Source organism: Nomia melanderi, chromosome 9 (assembly GCF_051020985.1).
Source record: "Nomia melanderi isolate GNS246 chromosome 9, iyNomMela1, whole genome shotgun sequence".
Taxonomy (NCBI): Eukaryota; Metazoa; Arthropoda; class Insecta; order Hymenoptera; family Halictidae; genus Nomia; species Nomia melanderi.
In genome coordinates, this window is record NC_135007.1 from 16,519,655 (window position 1) to 16,541,373 (window position 21,719).

The window sequence follows — 21,719 nt, forward strand, 5'->3', positions numbered from 1 at the left end:
AATGGATTTATGCGCTCGCCGCGCTGACAAATGCGGGGAACATGATGGGAGTGGACTGTTCGTTAGCCGAGGGACCTGTCGATTGAATGGGTCTATCGTTGTTAATACCACGCTCGCGTCCGTTCCGGGCGCACTGAATTTCGGGAATATTATATCGTAAATATTCCTGGCTAATGGCTAATTATTGCTCGCCTCGTTTTTGGGATCTGCGTGGAGGACGCAAGTGTTTGCGAGAGTGATAGATTAGTGAATTCGTAAATTGGGATCTTTCTAATAGTAATTGAACAATGAAGTAGAAAGTAGAATAGAAATTACAATTATTGGTAATTGGTAAAATGAAAGGAATTACTAGAAAGGCGTTAAAAAATCCTCCGAAATCACAGTTCTAAATTTTCCCTGATTTCTACGTAAACCATCAACGTCTCGGTGTTTTTTTTAAATAAAACATATTTAAAATACCATTCATACCACGGAAATTACCAAAACTATTGGTAATAATTGGTAAAATGAAAGAAATTACTAGAAAAGCGTTAAAAAATCCTCCGAAACGACACTTCCAAATTTCCCCTGATTTCTACGTAAACGTCTCCATTGAACTTCATCTTAGAAAAGACTTATTTGTATTTGTATTTTATTCAGTTATCTATTCTTGTGTTTTTTTTAAATAAAACATATTTAAAATGCCATTCATACCACAGAAATGACCAAAACTATAGGTAATAACCGGTAAAATAAAAGAAACTACTAGAAAAGCGTTAAAAAACCCTCCGAAATCACACTTCCAAATTCCCCCTGATTTCTACGTAAACCATCAACGTCTCCATTGAACTCAATCCTCCCTCAATTCTTGGAGCCAACGAAATCACCCTGAAACTCCCCGGGAAGCCTGCTTCCGCGGCGGACACGCTTCCAGGACGAGGTCCTCGATCTGCCCGAGTGGAATAACTCGGTACACGATCGGACACAGGCACGAACACGTCCTCGACGTCGAAGCAGATCCTACAGAGCGCGTCTTCCAGCCGTGGCTGCCCTAATCTCTGGCATCGTTCGTGCCCTATCGACCCCGGGAGGACACGTCCTCGTCGTTCCAGGATCGATTCGCCGGAAAGACAGGCGAAACGGCGGATAACCGGTTTCGCGACCCTCTTTTAAATCAACGCCGCGCGAGTTGGCGCTGGTTCGGAATGCCGAGTGCAATTTTACATGCCGTTTGTTTCAACGATCCGCCAATTCAGCGACGATGAAGAGGAGGCGCGCGCGCGCGCGCGCGCGCCAGACGCCTCGCTCTCGCGAGGAATAAGAAGAACGACGGAAGAGAGCTTACTCGGCAGTAAAGAGGAGCGCCGCGGGGGGGAGAGGGGCTGGCGAGAAAACTGGCGACAGAATGCTCATCGGGAGCCGGCGGCCTCGTCCAGCCTCGCGTTCGCTGCGGTTATCGACTGCGCATCTGCGTCTGGCTGCTATCGCTCGGCGGAAGTTATTTTAACCCTTTCAACTCTGTAGGCTCCGATATTGCACCAGTTGCGATATTAGATATTCGAATGGATCTTAAGGAAACTACCCTGAAATTATTCGATTTTCCGCGTAGCCAAATTTTCTGTTAAGAAGGAAAATAAAAGAATATAGCATTTGTAATTTTTGGTAGGAATACTATAAAAATTTGCAGTTGCTGATGGATTGACAACCTGGAGTGCTGAGGGTTAAATGTAGAATGGGAGTGAGGGTGGTTTCTTGGATCTATCGTGTTTCTATTCGTAATTCCTTAGTATTGGGTAATTAAGTAGGTAATGAAGGTTGTTTTTCTTCGGTGTATCGTTGGAATAATTCAGTATTGTATTCTGATTTTAATTTCATATCCAATTAACACGTCGACGCCGGCGCTTTTTAGTGGTTGTTCAGCGTATCATTGGAAATGTGAATAGAGCATTGTATTCTAATTCTAATTTAACATTAAATTAATTGTTTCGATATTTCTTTAGTGTTATTGGAATCGAGTACTGTATTCTAATTCTAATTAAATATTAAATCGTTTCGATATTTCTCTACTGTGTCATTGAAACTGGTAATTCGGTTATTACCAATTCTAATTCAATATCGAAATAACCATTGCAACAGCATCCTAGAAAAATACGTCAAACTTCGCCACGTTTACTTCGGAGATCTTATATTTACGACGCGAGGCCGGCAAGTCTTCCGCGCAATATTCCCGAACCGCTGTTACGAAGCGGGAATCGTTCTAAAGAGTGCTCAAAGAAGGGGGTAAACCAGCTCCGCCGATGCCGGAAGATAAAGCGAATAGCATAGAAGTACCAGGAAAAGGCGTTCACCATGAAATGTTGATGGCGCGAGGCGCAAGAAGGTTTAAAAGCGCGGCCGATCGATGCGAACGATGCAAATCCGCCCATCCACGGGATTAATAAGACGATCAGTGAATATTTCAGAGCGGCCGCCGTGTTCCACGCGAACGCCCGGCGCCCCACTTTCGCGGATATAACTATTCCGGCATAATTCGAATCTCGGTTTCCCCGGGAGTATTTTTAAACCGGCCGTAAATGGACTTTCGCTTATCGCGCTCATTATTCCCCGGGAAAAATTCAGCGAACTTTCCGTAAGTCCATTATCGCGTTGGTCCCTTTCGAGCGGCCGTCGGCGTTGTCACCGAGAATCGCTCCGTGTCCAGCCGCGCCGAGGTTATCTGACCGTCGCGATTTATTTGCGACGCTGCCCGACGTTTTTCACCTGTGACCTCGATTATGGTCACTCGTTAAATCGTTCCTTGTAGAATCAACTATTCTACTCGTGGTATCGATTGTCTTCTTCGTAGGCGTTTAGACATAAAAAACCCTTTTGCGAGCCTATCCCAGCAGCAATAAAGATCATTTATATAAGATCATCAATTGTATTAGTTTTTAGTTAATCCGTGGATCGAGCCCGAGGTAGGCAATAGCTGCGAATTTTACACCTGCGTGTAATTTAAAGTCGGGGCGATCCTTGGGGCTGTTGCTGCTACGGTCGTTAGAAATTTCCGTCTCCGGCTAACCAACCGACGGACCGCTGGCGGGGAAGTAGGGTTTTCCCAATTTTTGGGAATCCTACCCACGTCCGTCACTCCCCCACCAGAGGAGAGGTATATATTGTACACCGACCAACCGGCATATTCATTGTACATTTAGAAATTGAAAAGATTAAATTGAGAATCTTTCGGTTTTCTTCCTACATCTTCGAAATTGTCGATTGAAATGTGTCGCCTCGCGAAATCGCTTTAAGAGGGCTATCGACGAAACCTCCTGCAGGGCACATTAGAGCCCTGGGTATTTTTACCGCAGCAGGAATAAGAAGGAACCGTTACTTCGCTAATTTAGTCGCAGTTGCTTCGGCACGTTCTGCCAGTTTTGTGGATTTACCATAGTTTCAACCTTGCAGATTCAAGCTAGACGATACGGAGTATATAGACGTAGCTGTAGACACTCGCTGAGGAGTACTACTGAATTCTCTTAATGAACAGCAAGTTATTTCCACTGAAGTAAATATTAATACAGTCCACTTCCAGTCAGTCGCACAGAGTTGTAGAATGAATTATTCTACTTGTGATATCGATTGTTTTCTTGGAAATTGTCCGTCGGAATGAATATGGAAAGGTCAGATTGAAAGTCAACTCTTCGAGGTTGAAAGCTGTCTGACATATTTTGGTCTGGTATATTTTAAGCTACCTTGAAAAGTTGAAGTTATTGAGACTATCAGTGCAGTTTAATGTTTTATTTAGGTTTCCGCGAAGTTGGCAATGCCGTCAACTAGCAAATGTGTGATTAAGGGGAAACGAAAATTGATAGAAGTCAAATCTTGGGAAAGTGGAACGCGTATAGCTGGACTTCACCTGCTTAAGGAATACGCTCAGAGGGAATCTATAATTGTCTCGGTAGAATGGTATTGCGTAATCGAAGGCCAAAGTAGAACGACTCAATGTAATGGCAGTCACCTATATAATGCTAGATATTACCTAGTTGCGAAAGAACTCGGATTCAATTTAGCGCACGTCGAAGTAGAATCGCCCGGCGTGTAATCAGACCTCCGCACGACCACGTAATACAAGTTTCAAACAATTCCAAACAATTCTGCGGGAATACTGCGTAATTAAAATTTCAAAGTGCTGCGGCCCGATATAACCTCAGTTAAATAGAACACATAGTCTGATACATGGTGCAGATACCGTGGAAATGTGTCGCAACGAAAATCGTAGAATCACATTCGTCGAAAATACCATTTGAAAATTGAATTAAGAAGGAAGATTGAAAAATTGAATTGAAATAAAAATTAAATTGCCAATAGATGGAGGCCAACGTTACTCTGTCGAAGTAGAACACACTTACAATGGAATCATACCACTTAAAAATTGAATCAAGAAAGAAAATTAAGAAGTTGAACTAAAATAAAAATTATACTTTTATCAAACGGAGACCAACGTGATTTTATCGAAGTAGAACACACTCGAAATAAAATTACACTAATTAAAAATTCCATGAAGGAGGAGAATTAAGAAGTTGAACTAAAATAAAGATTAAACTTCTATCAAACGGAGACCAACGTGATTTTATCGAAGTAGAACACACTCGAAGTAGAATTACACTAATTAAAAATTGAATGAAGAAGGAAAATTAAAAAATGGAATTAAATAAAAATGAAACGTCTAACAAACGGAGACCGACGTAATTTTATCGAAGTAGAACTCACGCACACTAGAATTACACTAATTAAAAATTGAATGAAGAAGGAGAATTAAGAAATAGAATTAAATAAAAATGAAACTTCCAACGAACGGTGATCAAGGCGATTCTATCGAAGTAGAACACACGCTAGAATCTGTCACAGCCAATCCTCCACATGACTACAACCCAACTCAGTTCGAATACACCAAAACCATCATCCCTTAATTAAACTCCGAAGTGACCTAACCCAATACGAGCGTGGCCCAAGTAGAATGCTCCAGTCAAACCCAGACCAAGCACCAATACAAACCATCTAACGGGTCACTCGACGATTAGACTCCCAACTGATAGAACCGCGTGCAATCTCCGGCAAGTAGAACGAACCGGTGTACAGCCAGACATCTCCAAAGAGTCCACTGGGAGGACACGACTACTTGGGAGGCTAGACTTGCAATTAAACTATATTTCATTTAATGGTAACCCTTGGAACGACGTTGGCCGAGGAATTTTCAAAGGATACTCCTGCAACCTGGTACAGTTTCTCGCAAAAATGTCTGCTCTGATATAACTACGACATACTTCATTAAATTAATTGCTAATTCTAATTCAATGCACTTCAATTTAAACCTTCAGACCTCGAACTTCATCTTCAAACTCAATTCCACTCGATTAAATTCAATACCAAAATCTCAACTCTCGTTTAAAGAAAACTAATCATTACGAATCAGCGTTCGCAGCATAAATTATACCGGGTGATCCCCAAGTACCCACGTGAATACCAAATTTAACTCTTTCCCGAGTAATATTCACGCAATTAACCCTGCACTCGAGGGGCGCAGTCGCCACCTGATTCGAAGCAGACTTTCAAATTTTCACTTCAATGTTAAACATTGTGTACCAACACATAAAACATCGAAGTAAAATAGTTCTGTCTCTTAATTTATATAAGATCATCAGTTGTATTGGAAGTTGATATTCGTCCAATTAAATTTTTGAAATTGTAGATATAGAAATAGACAATCAGCATTCACATTCGTGTAATTGGATCAACGAAAACCGATTGAAGCATTCGCCAAATAACGTTTATAAAATTCAATCTGCGTCAAATTGACGCGTTCCGTAAACCTAGCGTTAACATTTCGTCGGAAAGTAATGAATATTTTTCGCGAAAAATATTGTCGAGCGCGAAGGGTTAAAGTACGTAAGATATAACGCACGCAAGTGGGTGAGCAGATACTTTTGTAAGCAACTGTAGCACGTAAAGGGCGAAGGGGGAAGCGGAGAGCGCGAGAGGGGGAAACCCTCTTTGCTCTGCTCGCTCGTGCAAATTTAAGTAGGAAGAAATGTTTCGCCGGCAACGCGCTCCGCTCTTTTCCCTTGGCCCTCTCCGCCGTCCTCCCCTCCCTCTCTTCCCCATGAGCTGGTTTCCCCGTGGAATTTTCTCCGGCCTGAAGCCGGGAACGCGCTCGAAGCTTCCCACATCCTCGCCGGTGTCGAGTTACTCCTGTTTGACGTGCAGCGTCGTCGCGCTAAAGTAAACGCGCCTGTTCTTGGGACTTTCGGCCGCGCGCCGCCCGCTGGGACCGTTCGAAATTCATTTTTCAGGCGTCCCGAACCCGTCCCCTGATTCGTTATTGTTTCCACGGAGCGTTCGGAGGGATATCTCGAAGGAATTATGAAATTGACAGGAAGGTTGTTGGATTAGGATTGAAGATGTAGCCTGGGCGAGAGTGATTTTACACGGGGACGAAAGAAAAATTGTGGATTCAAAGGATAACAAGTGAACTTCTACTTCTCATTCGTTTAGGTATCGATGTCTCGTGTTAATGAAAAGCAACGAAGAATGTTATCTGTTATCGTATCTAGAAATGAAAAACTCTAGTCATTTCTGTGACGAAATCTCTGTTTTCGAAGATGAGTTTCAAGTTTGCATGTGACTGTAATTAACCTCTTGCCGTACAGTGACGACTGAGACTCGTGATGAAGATTTCTAGACTAACTTAACAACGATTGGTTAAAAATAATTAGATAATAATAATAATAATAATAATAATAATAATAATAAAAATTAGAAATAGTACGCCAAGGGGTTAAGACAGAAGCCTATTATAAGGTGTCGTTCTGAACCTCCATGCAATTCTTTTCTTTTATCTCCTTCGAATCACAATCTCTAAATAACTAGTATCTCATTATTATAATACTATTCATCTATCATTTTAGATACCATAAAGATTTTCCTACTCTCTTACTCTCCTTGCGAGACTGAACGTTTCTACAACGATCCGATTCGAGAAGCATCAAACTATTTTTAATTACCGTTCCCGAACACGGTAATCTATCTTAATCGCCCGATTGGTTACCTTTGCCTCCTGAAGATCAGTTTCTACAACGATCCGATTCGAGAAGCATCAAACTATTTTTAATTACCCGTTCCTGAACACGCTAATCCATCTTAATCGTCCGATTGGTTACCTTTGCCTCGTTAAAGACGCGATTTCCACGTTTCCCGATCGCAGGTCGCGCCGAGGTGGGCCGCGCTCCCGGGGAACGTGACCCATAAAAGCGAGCCGTTCTTTTATTCCGCTTCCCCATGGGGCAGAGCGGCGTTCGACACGCGGGGAATAGCGGAACCAATAATTCCAGGTTAATGTCTCGTGAAAAACAAAACATATTGGATCCACTTTCCCCAGCGGCTGCGCTCGCGATATTTCCCCGTTACGTGGCACCCTTTTTTCCCCCGTTTCCCGCGTGTGTCGCAAACGAGAAATAACACGATAATACGTCGCCCTTCCTTTTCGATAAAATGTTCGCCGTCGTTAATCAATGGGTCGTACGAGCGAACGCGATAAATGGCTAGAAGCATTAACACTGCGACTGCCAGACGAGTCACAATGACCCACTCCGGATTTCTTCGTTTCGTAATTATTAATTAGATGACGGATCTTTCTCTGAGAAATTCACCCTTTGCACTCGAGAGTATTTCTTGAGAGAAGTATTCACTATTACCTGATGAAATATCGATGATACGTTTTACAATTAACGTGAAGAAAAATTGTAGAAAATTTGATATTGAATTCTAAATTTCATCGTTTTCTTCGGTCAAACCAAAGGTGCCGCTCGAGTGCAAAGGGTTAACTTTTTAACCACTTTTTTAATTTTTCGACAAGTCGCAAGCTAGTTTTATTTGTTACGTAGATCCTAAGGATTAGATGAAAACTGGGATTAATAAATAACGAGATAATTAATCCTTTGCGGACGAATGTCGGCATCTCGGCGAGATGAAATTTTCATATTTGGAATGCTGAGTCACAAAGGGGTGATTTAATTACTCGAATAGCAAAAGAAGTCAGTAGTTTCCTTTTCTCAATTATCTAAGCAATCGATATATAATAAATAATAATAAATAATAGTGACTCTCATATAATGCATCGATCTGAGAAATGTTCACGTAAAATAGCTTTGTCCGTCAATTCGCGTGATTTCTCGTCGAGTTGGTTACAAAATATCATCTCATCAGAAAACGTTGAAATATTTCCAGTGAAAAACATCGGAGTGCAAAGGGTTAAAGTCTCGATAGACGCACTCTCGGAGTTTCTATAGAGAAATTTTCCAAGTCGATTCAACCGCTCGGCAGCGTCAGAGAGATACACGAGCGCCGCGATTCTTACGCGGAGTTTTTCACCGGCACTAGACAGTAAGCACTGGAAAATCTACAGACGAGAGTGGCATGCTCGGAATTACAATAGCGTTCGCTGGATGTTCGAGGGAATCACTTACTTGGATTCATCTTGATCTTCGTCGTCGTCCTCGGAATCGAAGAAAGCGTCGTCGTCCTCCGAGTCGACCGAAGTTTCCGTCCTCATTCGCCGGTTCTGCTGAACAGCCCGGGATTTCGGGATCACAATGTCCCTGGAAGAATAAAAGTGAACGAATAGAGGATCCCGAAGTTTATACGGCGCCACGCGCGAACGAATAAAAAGACAGCTCTCCGAGCGAGCTGAACACGCACCTTGTTTCTAATCAACGAGTCGCGGAGTATACTTTCGAACGACCGATCCACGGTCCCCGAACAGGGAAACGCGAGCACAATGCGAGCCGTTCGCCCCCGGTCTCGCGAAAATTTCATTCCCGTCCCGAAAGAACCCGCCGCGAGTTAATTGCCACGGAAATTAATAGAACAAACGTTCCGCCGCGGCCGGGCGCACCGTTCGACAAGAAAAACGTCCGAAGTTTCAGGCGGAGCTCGATATTTAAATTCGAAATGGAACGAGATTAAACGAAAAGCGTCCGGCCGGGGGCGAGTCTTTTATTCGGATCCGAAATCAATTACCCGGACGATCGTTGCGCGACGGTTTTTTCGGCGACCGCCGCCGGAGCGTTCCCGAGCCGGAAGTTTCGGTGATCAACGGTGGCAGAGTATTCCGCGAAACGGCCGCGAGTCGCCGCCGGAACGTTCGACGATAACGATTCCGCTCGGAACACGAGCGAGAAGTTGGACGAGGTCTCCGCGGGAGCTTTAAAATGGAATAAGTTAAAAGTAATTCGCCGACTCGGCAACGGACCGGTTTCGAAAATAATTCCGACCACCTATGCTCGGGAAACGCTCGAAATCGTTTTCAGGGGTCGCTGGGAGACTTGGATGGTTTGTCTAGATGGTGTTCAACTCTTTACGTGAATAATTTTTATTCGAAAAGCGAACGGAAGCTCGCGAGAGCTGAATAATTGAGTGACTAAGGTATACAAGTGTGTCTTGCAGTTTGGAGTTGCAGAATTTCAACGAAGGATGTGTGTTTTGGGTTACTCTTTGATTCCAGCGCTACTCAAAGTTTAGTAATTAACCTTCGAGGGGAAAACGTTAACCCTTTGCGGACGAACGTCGACGTTTCGGGACAAGAAATTCTCTGGTTTCGAAGACTACGTCGCTGACGATTTAATTAGTCAAATAGAGATCGGTGTGTAGTCTCTGATTTTTCTATTTATTTGTGCAACGAAGGATTAGAAATTTTCTCTGAGAAACTGGCAATAGGAAAACTGAATTATAAATCGATCGAAGTTTCAAAACATTTCGAAAAGTCAATTGAACTACTAGGTAGTTTGTGTTAAGCTGATGTATAATTTACCTTCATCCGCTCAAGGTTTCACATCCAAATCTTCGCCTGCGAAGGGTGAAAGTTCTTAAACCACGGATAATTCGATGACCTTGTCTCACTGGTACACATTATCACTCACTTCAGAATACAACACAAGAAACGCGTTTGTCCTTTTAATACTAGAACTACCGTACCAGTCAAAATGACTGACGATTTGTTTGTTTCGTTATTGATACCTTAAAAGCATTGAATATTTGAAGTGATTTTGGAAATAAATAGTTTCACTCGAGTACTATAATCGATATCCAAAGAAACTGAAGATAATCTATTATTACAATTTTTATAGAGATCACATATCAATCTATAACCCGAAATAAATGCCATCGGTGAACGTTTCGCTCGAAAAGGAGGTAACTTTTGGACCAGCCTGTACACGCGCGATGCTTGAATATTTTAAGTGATTTTGGAAATAAATAGTTTCACTTGACTACTACAATGAAATCCAAAGAAACTGAAGATAATCTATTGTCTCAATTTTTATAGAGATTACATATCAATCGTATTAAATGCTCGGTAGTTCTAGCGTTAATCTTCGCCGGAAATCAGTAGAAACAACGCGAAACACAGCCGGTCGCGGAATCCCCGGTAGATTCCATAAAATTCCATTCTGCCGTCCATTAGCTCGAGTCCGCGGAAACCGTTAACGCAAGGAAAATAAACTCGCGTTCCGGCCGGGTGATTTATACCTGGCGGAACGTCGGCTCGTAAAAATTGAATTCTACGCCGGCAACTTCCGGAGTTTACAGTATCCGCGTCCAATCTCCTCGGAGCGGGGATCCCCGGCCGCGTCATCTTTTCGATTAACTTTCGAGTCGTCGTGTTATCGCCGACTTTGCTCGCCTTCTTCGTCGCTCGAGCCGACGGGGTCGAAACGCGAGCGTTCTCCGCGCATGAACGCTCGTCGGCAGTTTCCACGGCACTGAGGTTAAATAATAATCAAAGATGTTCGCTGGCAAGCTGGACTGTTGCGACCTACTGCAGGACGAAAGTCGCAGCGGCTCGTGGATCTCGCCGGACGAGTAAACAAAGCCTACCTCCGCTGAAATTCTCGAGAAAGCGGTAAGCAGGACCTTCGCGGAAAGGAATGTTTATATTTCTTATTGTGATCGACAACTACGACGTGTTTTCGATTAGGATGAATTCGCTGCGGCCTCGACTGTCGACAGCGGAGCGATGGTTTGTACGGAAATGGGGACGACGGTTGGTTTACAATTTTCTGGAGATGAAGAGATTAGAGGATTAAGGTCGTCGATGGGTCTAATGCGGGGTTCTGAACGCAGGTCAGAGAACCGTACTAATTTGAACCCTCTTTCAAGTGACGAGGAGTTTCGGGATGTGTGTCTTTTTGAAATGGGGAGTGTAAAGAGGCGTGAATCCTTTGTTCTAGATTTATTTATCGATGTCTGTGTTTGATTAGAGTGTAATTATTGATAATAGAGGAATGATGTTTGAAATACTTTAATAATTCATTGAAAACAGAGGTTCTAGATATATTCGACGTCTATATTTTCTCCAAGGTATAATTAGATATATTGGTATAACCGAAGAATAATATTTAATTAATTTTTTTCCTTATTTCCCAACCATGATCTACGCGATTACTTTACCATTAACAATTCATTGAAAACAGAAAAACCCTAGATATCGAATATCTAATTCGAAATCAGAATTGATTACTATTTAGCCTCGTTGAATTCTTTTCGGAATGTTCGCATGTCTGACACGTTACAAGGCAAGGGATTAAACAGGTTTTCAGAAGTGGAGCAACTTTTTAAGTTCTCCGGTGGATAACCCAGAGGAATTTCGAACTGGCGAGTCTCGGATCAGGATTACAAGTACCCGGCATTCCCGGTTCGCAGTAAGTAGCTCTGTACAGGATAACGACGGCAGCCCGTTGTTCATGGTCAGGCGTTAGTGAATTGTATTACGCATTCAATGGCAGGTGCTCCTGGGAATCTTCATTGCCAGCCAAGCTGTTAAGTAGTATGGCTCGATATAATCCTGTTCCGAGTGGAACGGCTACGTACGTGGTCAAACTTCATCTAGGCGTGGGAATATCGGCGTAGGAATCGTTAAGAGGGTTGTCTCGAAGCTGAACCGGTGAATGATGGAAATTAGAGCGAGCGGCGGGCGGAAGGGATCTATGTTTGTTTCGAGGACTGTCTTTTATAGAATATTAGTAGCTTCGTGCTTGTATTCTGACGAATACATGATGAAGCATTGAGAGTAACTTCTAATTCTTGCTAAAAAAGTCTCACTGAAATCTCAATTGAAATGACAGCAGATGAAAATATTGGGGACAAGTCAGTTCGAATTTCTTCTATGTCGATCGAAACCTCGACGAAAGTCTAGAAACTTATACTACTGAGCAGTGCTCGATGAAATCTAATGCAAATTCAATTAAAGTCGGAATATTAAGGAATAACTGGATCTCTTCTGTAGAAGAATGGAATGGTCGAACCTAACGAATTGATTAGAGATATCCAATTCGATGTTATGAGTAACCCTTTGCACTCCAGAAGCTTCACTAGAAGTACCTCATAGAAATAAATTGAATATTTCTAGTGGTAAATTTTTGACATTCTGAAATTAACTCGAGTAATCGCACGTACATTCAAGAAAACTGTTGTATTTGAATATTTGTCATATTACCACATAGCAGAGAGTCGAATATTAAAATATTCAACATTTATATTTGAAATATTCAACATTTTCTGTCGAGACATAGGTGATACTGTTTGAAACTAATTTAAAGATAATTCAAAGATAAATCAAGCAACGAAGGTGTTATTTAACTATTCCACGCAGCAATGCAAAGTTTAATCTAAAATATCAAATATTCAACCTTATAATTTTCTTACATCGAATCGTGCGGTGAGAGTCACCTCTCGACTGCAAAGGGTTAAATATCGAACGTTAAAATTCTACCGTATCGAACGAACCGTCGACCGAGAGGCGCCTTCGCGCTGCAAAAGGTTAAATATCCTCGATTCGGAACGGGAAACCGGAGAATTCCGAGAACTCCGATCAATTGTTCGTCGCGCGAGGTCGGCGCGGCAAGGTTCGGATAATTGGCCGCGAAGGCCGTTCGATATCTCGCGCGGACGGTTCAAGATAAATTCCGCGGGCACGCGAGCGCGTCCCGTATCCACGTGGAAAGCTGCAATCACGGTTAACTGGCAATAAGCACGCTCGGAAATCAATGATCGCCTCCTCCTATCACCGATCCGCCGGTTTAATACCGTTCCGCGGATAATATCGTCGTTAACACGTTCGCCGGCAGCGTGTCGCATATTCGTGACTTCCGGCGTTTTCGTTATCTCCGCGGAAGAATAACGATTTCGCGAGCGTTTTCAATTAAACACCCGACTCTACGTAATATTGCGTAATTAACGCTAGAACCGCTGTAACGGTCAGAATGATATATTATCACTGGCGATTGACGCTTCTGAATGACTAAAAAACGATCGTAACATACAAGACAACCGATGTGAAATAAAAATGTTCAATAAGGCAACTGAGTTGATATTCCTACTTTTCTTTGCTACGAAAGACAAACTCTATGGGAAAACGCTTAAGATTTTCGTGGCGCTTAACGTGTTAATTAAGGGACTATTTCGGTGTTTCACGCGTCGATACGTTACAAGGTTTAATACTGAATTGAAAATTTTATAAGTCTGCGTCGTCTCGAGAGTGAAAACTGAATACGTTATTCATTAAGGATCTGTTGTACTCGAATAGTATGGTTATTGAAATAAGCAAACGAGCATTGAAGTTTGAACGCGACGATTACACGGGTTCCAGCAGAGTTTTCTCGCCTGTTTTTCCAAAGTTCGACGAAAGTTTCCGCTGGGAAGCGTACTTGATGCTTACCCGGACTTGTGGAGCTCCTTTTTCGACACGCAGACCGCGGTGAACGTGTCCTCGAGCAAACAGAGTTCCTTCTTCTTGCAGTTCAGCGGGCGACAAAGTTCACCTGGAACACAAGGGGAGCATTTCCGTCAATTGTCTGTGAATAGAGCAGGTAACGGTTGAAAAGAGATCTCCGCCGCAAGTAGAGTCGGCGAGCGGTGGTCAGACACAAAAGAATCCGATCGAGCTTCTCGTCTCAACCTCTTCGTCGATCGAAAAAGAATTCCAAAGTGAATCGAGGTTCAATTATGTGGCATTAATGGTATTTTAAATGTTTCATTTAAAAAAAGCACAGGAATAGATAATCGAATAAAATAGAAATAAATCGAAACGATATAGCTCTTCTCAAGTGAACGCAATCTAAAATCTCCCACCATCACTTGAAAACCATTCTCTCCCCACAAGCATTCTTTTTACTCACACTTCCAAAAAAATTCTCAAACACACCCCACTCTCACCACTCGCGTGAAGCTGTGAAAATAACAATGTGAAAGCAAAGAAAAAAATCGTATTTTATTTATCATTTACATGGGACTGTAAGCTATAACACTTACTTCAAGAATAAAATATAGCCTTTCCCATGGAACAAAAGCGCAGTATATCAAAATTGATTGTTCTTGGCCTGTTTTTTTAAAAAACTGTGCGTTAGGTTAAACCTACGATACTACAATCACATTTGTTAATTTCAGTTCGAGATGTTCATTACCAGTCCGACACGATACTGTATGGACAACGGATTAAGAAATTATTCCCAAGTCCGTTGAATACAGAGATGGGGTTCCCGGGAAATCCGAGAAATCACGGCTCGGTTCCATCCATTTCCGCGGATCCGATCGAGAGAGCCGGCGATACATCGAGGAGCAGTTCCGCGGACGCGAAAGGACTTTTAACGGAAATAGAATGCCCGGCGAAAGCCCCGGCCGTATAATAATATCGCGCCCGGCGCCGCCTTAAAATTTAATAAGACGGGGCCGAGGCGGAGAGCGCGCGTCGATACGCCGCCGGCCGCGAGATATCGACGGGAGAACCGTGAATTTTTCCACGTCGCCGATCGTGACTGCGAGCGCTATAGTTTAATTCGCGCGCAGCCTCCGCGCCGCCTTGCGAGCCGCCTTGCGAGCCGGCCCGAGCAACGCGGAGCTATTCTTCCGTTTTAATATCAGTCCTCGTTCGAGCGATTCAGTATTCCGGATTCCTACCGGCACGCTTTTTATCTTCCCTCCATTGTTGATAACGTAATAACCGGCACTCGCCGGAATTAAATTCGCCTTGGAAGTGTCGGGGTTTATTTATCATCGCGAGATTGTCCGTTCGGAGAACCTAACGGGGAATTTCGTTAGAAATTCTTAGAAGTTAACATCAGCACTTAGATTGTTACTTCTTTTTGGAATTTCTTTGTGGAAGTTGTATACGTGAATTCATTAAGATTTCGATTGGTTTACTAGCTTCTTTAACACTTTGTCCGAAGAGCTCTTGGTTTCTCACTTCGAGGTTCACGTTAGTTCATTCGATTGCTCAATATGACGCTCTGTTTATGCAAGAATATTTGAAATGTTACCTTTAAATGGTACAATTGCACTACAAATAAATATAGAAAAATTATTGAAACAGGTAGAGGTTGCAATAAAATCGACACAGGACTGCCAAGGGTTAACCATTCCTCGAAGCGTCTGTAGTTTTACAGTTCCGAAGGAAGACTTTAGGAATCGGTCATTTTGACTCACCCGTGGTATTACCGATGTTCTTCGAATATCGAATCTAGAGTCGTTAAGTGCATTATTTAGCGAGAAATTACAGGAAAGATGAGAGGAGACCTCAAATCTTGACGATCTCCATGAATCTTCGATGAAACCGGGACTATAGTCGAACGAAGCCTTACATTCCTTCCTACTACTAGAAATCGATGTTTATAAATATTTACTACTCCTAGTCCCCAGTCGAACGAGTAAATAATCCCAGAACTGTCGAATTCTCTTTTTACCGAAGACCCACCTTTTCAATATCTAGTAATAATAGTCCTCACTATAAACTTGGGGTGCAAAGGGTTAATTAGAACTGCGAACGGGGCGCACGTACGCGAACGGATCGTCCGGCGAATGAAATATTTGGCTCGGTCCATCGGCGATTCTTTTTTAGCGGGGTAGCGCGGTCGATTTACGGGAATTCTCTCTTCATCTATCTCTATATTCCCCGAGAGCCGGCCTCGCCCCACGAAATTGAGACGTCGGCGGAAACTCTAGACGGCCGCCGCCTCTCCTTAATTCTCGCACGGCCGCCGACTTTAATTCCAGCCTCCGCTCCCGGGGATGCAGCCCCGCGAACGGTCGAACTTTTAATTAGACGCGTAATGGATCCCTCGGCCACCGATCTCCATCGACCGGCGCGGCGCGCCTGCTCTCGATACAGCTTTAATCTGGGATCCTTCGGTCATATTATTCCGAAACTTCCGTGCGAGATGATGGGAAAAATATCAGGGAAGTGTTACACTCGATATTCAAAGTTTACTAATCCCAGTCGATCGTTTTGTGAAGATCGTGAAAGCTTCACTCGTCTTCCATAACGAATAAGAATATTATTGTCACTTTGAATGACAGTCTTGCGCTTGTTCCTTTTCCTCACAGTTCGAACTACCGATTTAACGCTAGATTCGCGGACTCACTTCTATTTGCAATCATTAACACTTTGTCGATATCTAACGTCCATGTTTGTAATATTAGGTGGCAAAGAAATGATTCAACTACTCAAACAGTAAGAAACCAGCACCTAATTTCCTTATTCTACTTTATTTAGGCATTCGACGTGCGATTTGGCAGAATCGAAAAAAGGATTAGTATACTCTAGAGTCTTCGTCCGCAAAGGGTCAAAAAGAGGTTTCTTTGAGAAATTCTAAAAGAAACTAATTCAGCAATACCCAAACTGAATTATAGATCAATAAAAGCCCCGATAGACGCACTCTTCGAGTTTCTAAAGGAATTTCGAGAAGTCAATTCTAGTAGTTTCAGCGTCAAATCAAGAAAGGAAACGAGCTGATCTCTTGCTCGAGTAACTGAATCATTTGTCCGCGACTTAGAAACACGATACTTCCATCTCGAACTGTCGATACTCGAAGGGTTGAAACGCGACGCGGAAAGTCGGTGAAATCGAATCGCGCGGAGAGAAATCTAAGCGCGGGCGGTTTCGTCGATCGGAACCGTGGGCCGGAAGTTCTCGGACGCCGGATCATTCGTTCGCGAAGAAGTTTCGTGCGCCTTCGAGGATCGCGGCGGCACGATAATGGGAGCAGACAGTTTCCACGGGCGGGGATCGGATCCCAGCCGCTCCGACGGTTCCAGGGACGCGGCCGTTCCTGACAGGAAGTCGGAACACACGCGCGCCGGCCGTCCCGACGCATCTTCCGCTCGCGGATTTATCGCGGTCGGTCAGCCAGACGGACGTCCGACTGGATATTCCGTTGAAAAACACTGACAGAAACTTTCAGCCGCCCCCGTTGCACTTCCTCGCGCGCGATATGCAGTTTCCGGGGCGAGCCTCGCTGCAGGATGCATCGCGTTACTCGACGTTTCACGTTACATACGAGACTTTCCTTCGGTTCACTTCGTTTTATGGCATTTCGCAAGTATTCCGAAGGCAACGCGTTTCATGCCTCGACTGATATTGGCTCTCTCGATTTTAATTTGCGATGATTTAACGTTTGATCGACTTAAGAAATAGGCGAGATGAGAGGAAATTTTAAAATTTTCACGATCGGTACAAATCTTTGATGAAAGTGAGACTATAGTTGAATGAAGCTTGACACTCTCTGATACTAGACGTCGATATTTATACTGCTCTAAGTTTCCAGTTGACAATAATCAGAACTGTCGACGGATGAATCGAGATTAACACTAGAACTACCGAGTCAAAAATTGTAACAATCGATTATTTTCAGTTTCTTCAGACATTCATTATAGTATTCAAATGAAACTATTTATTTTCAAAATCATTTCGAGTATTCAATGCTTCGAAGACATCAATAATTGCTGAACAAAAAGATCGAAACTAGTCATTTTGATTGGTACGGTAGTTCCATTGTTAATTAGAACAAGGAGCGTTTAGGTAGAGTCGAGAAAAATTGGAGAGGAATAATTTAGAGCCGAATCGATGTAACGAGAAGTGTTTAGAGATGTATTCTTTAAGTTCGAGGAATTCGATCTATAAACTCAGATCTATTTGTAAGGTTTCTCAGTGATCTAGGACGCTCGTTAGACGTTAATATCATATAACTCGAGCCATCGATCACGAAACACAGAAACATTCAGTTTGAGATAGAGAGAACGTTACATTTTCGATTCGTTGCTCGCTGATCGATCCATTCTCGAGTTCGCAGCACGCGAGGCGCGCGTATCGGCGCAAACAATTTCGCGACAGGGTTCGAAGGAGCCGTTCGGTTTCCGAGCAAAGAAAATGGAATGTCGGGAGCGCCGCCGCCCGGGGCGGGCCATCCTCGGCTCGCGCTTTGTGCGCCGAGGTAACTCTCCGTGAGCGTTACTTCCGATTTCGAGGCAATAAGCTCTCGCAGGCTCCATTAGGTCCCCCTGTGTACGCGCGTCGGCAAACATTTCGCGATTCTTCAATGCTACAGGCGAGCGTTCCCGCTGTGCAAACTGAAATTAATGTTCCTTGACTCGCGCGACCGCCGATCGACGCGGGAACGTTACTTTGATCGGGCGGACTTTTCAGGAAAGTCTCTGACGGAAAGGGAACATAACGTTGAGTACACACGAATGTGGTCGCATTAGAGAAGGAACTGTAAATATAGACGACTCTCTATTTTTTACTTCGATCTTTTGTCCTCCGGTACTTCACTGGAAACACTAGACATTCCCTGAAAGTAACTTGAGGAATCGCAAGTAGATTAAGACTGTTTCAATATTTCACATACTAACCCTTGGTACTAGTTCTGTAATCTACCAGCACAAATAATTTTGATAGTGAAAATGAACAATAACATTTCTTAAATATAGTTTCCTACCCAGTAGAAAATCTGGATGTGTGGAAGATCGAATAATCTTGGGGTAGTTCCTTTAAGATTCATTGAAATATTTGATATAACTGGTGCAATATTGGAGTCTACAGAGTTCAAAGGGTTAACCCTTAACCCTTAGATAGAAAGAAATCCACAGAAGCGACATAGCACTCGCATTAACGTCGTCGATGCATTCAAATATTTAATATAATTAGAGCAATACTGGAGTCTACGGAATGCAAAGGGTTGCTGTATCGAATCGATTGGCGAAGGATTAATATTTCACTGATCTGTAGCACGATTGCTTTCTCGCGTTGATGCAACAGTACGCTCCGATTTCTACTTTCACACGGAAACACGTTTCAGAAATCTTACCGAGGTTTCTGACATGATTCACGTCCACGGTAGCACCGCGATACTATAAATTTTTAAGGAAATATATGTTTCGATATAATTTACTGCCTGCCAGGTCGTAGCGCGCGGAGAGATCGACCTGCTTGAAATTCCCCCGACGACGGAAAGCCAATCATAAAGGGCCAGTGGCTCGCGAGCAGCCAGAAACATGATCGCAGGCACGTACCTGCACCCTAATGTCGAAGTTCCACCGGGCCGACGAGTGCGCTGGGATCATCAAACTTCCGATGCCGCGTTCGCCGGGTATTCAGGGCCATCCTTCACCTCCTCCACGATCCTTTCGAGTCCGCGAGATCAAACGAAATTACTGGGCCGCCGTTAACGCGGGGTCTCGTAAAACCAGCGACGAATTTCAGGTATCACGGAAGCACGAGAGGGTGGCGTTGAATTCGAAGCATTCCGCGTGGAGAACGTGGCCGGAGATGTGAACGATCAAATCTGTGTCCTCCGTTTTCGTTGTAAAAGTGAAGCTTAATTAACTCGGCCTAGTTCTGAGACTTGAACTAGCGTGTATCGTATGGAAAACAGGATCCAGAGTTCGAAGGATGGCTAGATCTAGCCTCGAGCTATCCCTTCTGATCCAGACAAGTAACTGAAACGTAGCGTAGATAGTAATGGAACATAAATTATCCTAGGACCGATTCAAAATTGGGTCTAAATGAGAATTAGCTTGGATCCACGTTAGATTCCGCTTAGATCCATGCTAAAGCCAGTTAAAGAACAGTGAATCCCGTAGAGATCTGCTCGAAAAATAGATTTCTAAGGAAAAAGAGTATTCAGAGTTCGAAGGATGGCTAGATCTAGCTTCGATCTATCCATAATTCTGATCCAGACAGAAACGTAGCATAGATAGTAATAAAACCTAAGTGCCCCAGGACCAATTAAAAATTGGATCTAAACTAGAATTATCTCGGATCCACGTTAGATTCCGCTTAGATGCAGGTTAAAGCCAGTTCAGCGTCGCAAGAAACTGAGTCTGAAGCTACAAAGAATCGAAGAAACAGCGAATCTGGTAAAGATTTACTTGGAAAACAGATTTCTAAGGAAAAAGAGTATCCAGAGTTCGATTCGACGAGTGGTTCGAAGCTCGAGACTCGATCGATCGAGGAACGAAGCGCGCTCAGCGCAAACTGTCCGTAATAACCGAGTCCAAAGGGTCGCCCGCCATTAGCCTCGTAAATTATTCGTCTATCTTAGCGTGGATTACACGCTGCCCTCTCGAAATAGGAATACGGTATCGATCGGAGCGTATATTACGCGGCTGACAATTACCGGCGCACAATGCGCCGGCCGAAATGATCGAGACTTCTCTCGTCGCGAAATAGAGATACTCGCCCCGGCGATAGATCCGCGGCGTTTCGGGGATTGAATGATCGACGATGCTAATGCCGAAGATGCCGGATAACGCGGGCCCGTCCTTTAGCCGGGATATTGATGATAATTCGCCGGCGATAACGAGCGGCCTTGTTCGGCGAAGGAAGCGATCGCGACGGTGAACGGACGGATCAATCCGCGCCGAGGTACCGGTCGATTATCCCCGAGATCCTCGATCTCGGGAGACTACCGCGATACGCGGTTCATCAGCGGGAATTAGTCGGCGCGGATCCGACTGCGAATTTGCAGATTACGCGCGGATTACCCGCTGGGAGTTACTAATCGTGAACTCTAACTAACTGATACTTTATTTAGTATTTTTGTCTCTTTGAAAGTTTGAGTGCCGAGACTTCTACGTTACACACTATACTTATATTCTGAAACATTTCGATGATCGCGAAGAAACTACCCTACGATTATTGCATTTACTGCACACGCAAATCTTTTCCTAAGAACAAACACAAAATATGAGAAATGTTATAATATTCACATTCGTCGCGAGGACTGAAAATGTCTTGGAGTTGCTGGTAGATTGGAAAAAGGAGTGCAAAGGGTTAAAAGTCCCAGTCTGTCGGTGGAACCTTAAGTTTATTTATTTGTTTCTCTTCTAATGATTTACTCTTAATTCCGTTATGACTTGCTTAGGAATGGAACAACGGAGTGATTACGCTGTTTATGATTGTTATAAGAAATTGGAAAGTGTTTAGTTTCTGAACTGATGCGGAAGGAGTTTGGATCTATGATAGGAATCGAAGAAGGAAAGTATCTAGAGTTCGCTCTTGGGAGTGTGATTCACAGCGGTTCAGAGGAATTAAAGAATGATTCACGGAAGTGTATAAACAGTAGGAACTCCGGCTACGAGGAGCCTACTCCGAGAGTGTAACTCGCAGCAGCCCGTCAAGCGAGCAGCATTAACGAGAAGCTATTCCGGCGAGCTTATAACTCGCAGAAGTATAATCCTCAGGAGTCCGTTCAGTTCATTCGCGATTCACAGCGGTCGATTGCAGTGAGTGTAACTCGCAGGAGCTTACTCGCGACAATTCACATCGCTTGCTTTCAATGGTACACGTATCTATACCGCTATATTTATGTCACTATAGAGTACTGCTACGACTAATATACTACTATAACTACTATAACTATACTGCTGTACTCGTATCA

General features: G+C 43.5%; 1 protein-coding gene across 3 annotated transcripts in view; it reads right to left on the minus strand.

Annotated features, from left to right (window-relative positions):
• The window catches only part of Cow (Proteoglycan Cow), a 177,781-nt gene that overhangs the window by 50,713 nt on the left and 105,349 nt on the right, over nucleotides 1–21,719 (minus strand). For all 3 annotated transcript variants that reach the window (XM_031989244.2, XM_031989242.2, XM_031989243.2), the window contains exons 3-4: nucleotides 13,727–13,829; nucleotides 8,481–8,612 (exon numbers count right to left, since the gene is read on the minus strand). In XM_031989244.2, the coding sequence (XP_031845104.1) occupies nucleotides 8,481–8,612; nucleotides 13,727–13,829 (235 nt within the window). The remainder of the gene's footprint in view (nucleotides 1–8,480; nucleotides 8,613–13,726; nucleotides 13,830–21,719) is intronic.